This window comes from Sardina pilchardus, chromosome 12 (genome assembly GCF_963854185.1).
Source record: "Sardina pilchardus chromosome 12, fSarPil1.1, whole genome shotgun sequence".
Taxonomy (NCBI): Eukaryota; Metazoa; Chordata; class Actinopteri; order Clupeiformes; family Clupeidae; genus Sardina; species Sardina pilchardus.
In genome coordinates this window covers 4527660-4533659 of record NC_085005.1, presented here as the reverse complement: position 1 = coordinate 4533659, position 6000 = coordinate 4527660, and the positions used below count along the sequence as shown (strand labels likewise).

General features: G+C 51.3%; 1 protein-coding gene across 3 annotated transcripts in view; it reads left to right on the top strand.

Annotated features, from left to right (window-relative positions):
* Positions 1-6000, top strand: part of cep85l (centrosomal protein 85, like) — a 72158-nt gene that overhangs the window by 60462 nt on the left and 5696 nt on the right. For all 3 annotated transcript variants that reach the window (XM_062550194.1, XM_062550193.1, XM_062550195.1), the window contains 3 exons: positions 1991-2108; positions 3012-3062; positions 3287-3394. In XM_062550194.1, the coding sequence (XP_062406178.1) occupies positions 1991-2108; positions 3012-3062; positions 3287-3394 (277 nt within the window). The remainder of the gene's footprint in view (positions 1-1990; positions 2109-3011; positions 3063-3286; positions 3395-6000) is intronic.

The following is a 6000-nucleotide window of genomic DNA, read 5'->3' as shown; positions in this document are numbered from 1 at the left end:
CGCCACGGCTGTGGTTCGCCGCAGGCACGAAGCCGAAGGCTGAGTGCCGTAGGTAACTACAGCCGTGGCGATATTGGCCAACAACACCACGACCACGAGTGCGATAATGCTTTTATACAACAGTTCCATTGCCAACAAAAAAAAGATACCCGAGTGCATTTTTAGGAAGGATAATTATTATTTGCCATCGTTTTATTTAGCCCAGTTCCTCCGCTATGCGAAGTAGGCCTAGCTCAGAATGCTTGTGGTTGCTATGCAACTGCTAAGTCAAAGAACATGGAATGCCATCTCTGGTTAAATCAAAGCGAAGAATCAACCGTCGCGGAGTGATTATTAGCTGTGAAGAGTCACCCGTGGTGATATCGGTTAATATCACCACTGATAGAACGTGTCTCGTCCAATCAGATATGGCTAAATCGTTCGACCGGACCTAACTGTTGTATAATTGCGTATACAAGGAATTGGTCTCTGCATTTATCCCATCCGTGAATTAGTGAGCACACACAGCACACAGTGAACACACAGTGAGTGGAAGCACACACTAACCCGGAGCAGTGAGCATACAGCGGCGTTCGGGGAGCAGTGAGGGGTTAGGTGCCTTGCTCAAGGGCACTTCAGCCGTGGACTGGTTGGGGATCGAACCGGCAACCCTCCGGTTATAAGCTGAAAGCCCTAACCAGTAGGCCACGGCTATACACACATACATATTGTTATCTATCTCATCCTGTATTTCTTCTCCTCCCCCTCCGGTCTACTTCATTAGCATGGCTGTTGAGGTGACGGTGTTGCAAAAGCTTAACGAACCAATAAAACAGCTTGTAATATACCGTCTAATAGAACGGTCCTTTGGACAAATACTCAAAAGTTACGGCAAACAATAAAACTTTCCAAAAACGGAATCAGTCCGTAGCCAGACACTAAAGAGCACAAGCAGCAAAGCAAGCAAACAAGCACCAATTCAGAAGCGTCTCTTCTGGGCCAAGTGTGCGCGTAGAGAAGGTTCACGCCACGCAGCACAGAGAGGTCCCAGCAGCGCTCCAGGATTTACACACACGATGAGGACGAGGCGCGCCGAGGAAGAGGAGCTCTCCGAGCAGATGTGCGGAGAGCGCGAGGGCCCGGGGACGCCCCGCGGCGCGGGCTTCTGACGGCAGCCTGGCGTCGAGGCCTCTTGCTCAAGCTGGCATGAAAAGCGCCGAGTTGGCAGAGACGCCCGCGGTGCTGTTGAGACTCGGAGAGAGAAGGAGGGGAGAGGCTGGCATGAGTGGGCACCGCCCTGAGTCTCTGCTCTCCAAGACGGAACCGGGAGAGCAGGAGAGTGATGTGCCCTCTCCAGATGGGGGGGTAGGGGGGCAGAACAGAGGGCACGGGGCAAATATGAACCCTTTTTACACCTCCCTCTCTCTCTCTCTCTCTCTCTCTCTTTCTTTCTTTCTTTCTCTCTCTTTCACTCTCTCTCCCTCTGTCCCTCCCTTTCCCTATCTCTCTCTTTCTCTCTCTCTCCCTCCCTCTCTCTCACTCTTCCAGCAAAGGGGGGGGGAGGGGTGGCAGAACAGAGGGCAGGGGCAAATCGGAGTCCTTTTTCTGGGTAACTAAGAAGGGCGCTTGAGGGGAAATGCCACATGGTGCCTCTCAGGATGTGTGGCGAGAGCGGCGCTGAATTCACTAAGCCACCTCATGAGTCAGGCCCACTTGAGAATAGATTGGCTTCTCTCTCTGCCCAGGCTCCACTCTCCACCAGCTTTTATGGAGATTCAGGCCAGTTGCTTTATGTGTATTCCTGCTTAGAGACAAACAGACAAAGCAACAGAGCAGAACGAGCATCCTTTGGACATCAATATATCAGCAGTGTTTTAGGAGCTACTCGACATGTGATAATGGTTGTGAAGATGTCTTATACGATTAGTTGCTGTTAATAATAGGTTTTGTCTATTTCTTTTTCTCTCTCTCTCCCACTCGCGCGCGCACACACAAACACACACACACACAGCCTACAGGAGAAGGTGGAGCAATGTCTGGAGGATGGCGTGCGCTTACCGATGATGGACCTGAAACAGCTGGAGAGGGAGAACACCAAGCTGCAGGAGCAGCACACACACAGCAGTGTGGTGAGTAGACACACACACACACACACACACACACACACAGCAGCAAGATGTTAACGCTTAAACATTTAGCAAGTTGAGTTCACAAACTCATACTTTTCCAGGAGATTGACGCACACACACACACACACACACACACACACACACACACACACCAGCAAGATGTTCACACGTACACATTGAACAAGTTGAGTTCAGACACACTTTTACTTTTGCAGGACATTGACATACACACGCACACGCGCACACACACACACACACACACACACACACACACACACACACACACTCAACGACACACTCAGACACAGACCAGCAACACATACATGCATATACTAGCAAGATGAGTTCTCACAGACACACACACACACACACACACATACTGTACACACACACACACACACACTGCGAGCGCATCCTGCAGGAGCACAGTGCGAGTGGTAGCAATGAAGCGCATCAGTGCGGGAGTGCAGCAGAGGACACCAGACGAAGTGTGTCTGCAGCAGAGTTAAAAATACAGCCTCTTTACACAGAGGGAGGCCTGGACCATACAGAGTCTGCTGCTCTCTCTGCCCTACATTGTAGCAATAACACACACACACACACACACACACACACACACACACACACACACACTGAGGGAGAGGGGGAGAGAAAAGCAGACACACAGACAGAGAGAGAGAGACAGACACACACACACTCGGAGAGAGAGAGAGAGAGACGCACAAAGACAAACACTCAGAGGGAGAGAGAGAGAGAGAGACAGACACGCACACACACACCCCCACACACATTCTTTGTTGCATGTACTGTACTGTTTATGAACGCAGCACACACACTCTTCTATAGCCAGGTAGGATGTCAGTGTGGAGGCCTTAATGTGTGTTGTTGTGTTGTCTATTTCAGCTGGTGGACAATCAGAAGAAACAGATCGAGAAGCTCACGTTAGAGCTTTCGGTAAGTGTGTGTGTGTATGTGTGTGCGCGTGTCACGGTGACTCATGGCATGTTTACTGTGCGTGTGTTTAATTAATAGCTGTAAGCACTGGACTGTAATCAGAGGGAAGATGCGTGAAATAACCGGTATGCCATTTCTTTCTCTCCCTCCCTCCCTCCTCCTCTCCCTCCCTCCCTCCCTCCCTCTCTCCCTCCTCCTCTCCCTCCCTCTCTCTCCCTCTCCAGGCTGTGGAGCAGCACTTGCAGCAGGAGAGGAGTGTGTCTCAGGCACTGCGAGAGCAGCTTCTGGACAAAGAGGAGGACCTGCAGACCCTCAACAAAACCATGCAGGAGGTAAAGATAGCTCTCTTACTCTCTTGCTCTCTCTCTCTCTTTTTCTCTCTCTCTGTCTCTCTCTCTCCATCTCTGCATCTCTTTATCTCTTCTCTCTCTCGGCCCCCTCTCTGTCTGCAGGCTGGGCAGGCGGCCCACCTCCCTCTTTAGTCTACTCCTCCGTTTGACTTGTTCCATCTCTCCCACTCCTCCTCTCAAGGGCCATTACAAAGCATTTGGCCTCCCTGGGCTGAAGAGGCACATCATCATCATCACCACCATCATCCTTTCTTTCTCTCTCACACACACACACACACACACACACACACACACATACACACACACACACTGTCCCTTTGACAATTGAACAAGTCACATTGACCAATTCACATGTGCCATTACACGCATGCACGCAAGCGCATACACACACACACACACACTCCGTCTGGCTCCATGGTGGTCACGCCTCAACTCTTTCACCACCTGTGTGACGCATACACACACACACACACACACACACACACACACGTCAAATGATCACACACTGATGGAGATGACAGTACCTGGCTAACAAGTAGAAGGTGACCCAGAGTGGCCATCACTGGGAAGTCACTTCACACGTATGCCTCAATACACACACACACACACACACACACACACACACACACACACACACACACACACACACACACACACACACACACACACACACAATTTTCACCGTCACATTCTCTTACTCACTCACACCCTCATTTCCTCTTGTGGCCAGTTGTCACCTGCCCTTCAACTCTCCTCTCCTGGCGATCCCCACCCCCTCCCACCCGCTATGTGCTAGTGAAGTGTCCTCCTGATTAATGCAGGGCAGGCCCCACTCCCGTCATGCCCACCCTCCCGTGGGCACCTCCGCCCCTCATCCTGGCACAGCGGGGGGGTAACCTCTGCTCCGCACGGCACCGCTGCTGTACAGGAAGTGGTGCCGGGGTAACAGAAGGGGGCAGATGTCCTCTGTTACTAGAGAAGCGGTGACTCATCGTAGCGCTGTGACATGCGACATGATGCTGCTCTCAGTCTTATTGTGAGAATTGATATAACTGTTTACCACGTTGGAAGTCACTTTGGCTAGAAAAGTTTCAGCCAAATATAATGTAATGTAATGTGATTTGGTAGTCAGTCTAAGGAGCTAGACCCACATCAAGATGTAGGGTCTAGAAACTCACCATAGCAGAGCTCAATCGGAGGGGTGGGATAAACGGTTGTCTTTAAAACCCCCCCCTCCACGCAATAGGATAGCACTAAACGATTAATCTTCTTGTTTTCAAGTAGTACAGGTAGGATGCTTAACGGTCGCAACTTCTGGTCGCATCTCAGTTGTCATTATGTTAAGGCCGCCTACATACTCTATACACGATGTGATTGGCCCGGCCCTCGTTGAAAATGGCAAGCTCCCAAGTCAACGGAGAGTTGCTAGACTACCCCGGCACAAATCAGATTTGCTGCCGCGAGGGGTGTCTAGATTTCTAGGCTAGTGATTTGGTGGTTTTAGACTAGCGATTAGTAGGTTTAACTTGTCAGTGATGGAAACCTGGTCCCAAGGCAGAATTGCAGTGCTCTGTTTCTGTAGGTGATAAACCCTGGACTCTGCAGCCACATGTTATAGACACATTCTGCAGCTCACTGTGAAGAAGTTTCCAGAACAACCTCTTAACAACTGGGAGTTCATTACCAGGTTGAGTGGTTGCTAATGCTGGTTTTTAATGTGCACACTCACACACTCACACACTCACACTCTGTCCTTGGGCTGGCCCAGTGAAAGCCCCATCACGTCTCTGTTGGTGGATGTCAAATTTAGTCTGAAGGACTCCTCTCAGGTATCTGTTGTTTTATTCAGAAGCACCTCAACCCCCCGCCCCCCCCCCCCCCCCCCACACACACACACACACACACACCCACCCCTCTCCTTCCCCTTCCTCCCTGCCTCCTAATGGGCTGCTGTGTTTCTGGCCTGATGCAACAGCTCTTGCTCTTCATATATGCACCCATCCTTCTGAAACCTCTCTGGGCCCCTGAACATGATCTCTGACCTGGCAACTGCATAGTCCACACACACACACACACACACACACACACACACGCACGCACTCATGCAGATGCTCACACATGCTCACACACGCACTCACACACAGACACACACCCCTACACACACACACACACACACACACCTTTTCCTCATAGCAAGCATAGTTCACCACACTGCCAAAGCTGACCCTGAGCCCCCTCTCTCTACACAGCTCTATTCAAAGGTATTATTTCTCTCCACTCACCTGCAGGAGCCCATGGCAGGGCCGAGTGAAACATTGATGCCAAGTGTTGCTTGTGAGTGAGGCGTGTCTGAATTGTGCATGAGGCCTGCGCGCTCCTGGAAGGCCCAGGGGCTACTAGATTAAGCCGGCTTTTAATAGATCTGTCTGCTTGCCCACATCCACAACGCGGCTACGTTCGGCACGCGCGGGCCTCCTCCGATGCCATCTGCGTCCGGCAGGTGGTTTGCTCACGGAGCGCTGCTGCCGCGGTGCCATGTTTGCCCGTCACCGTTAAAGGCAGGCTGTCGCCCCGAACAGCTGTCGCCA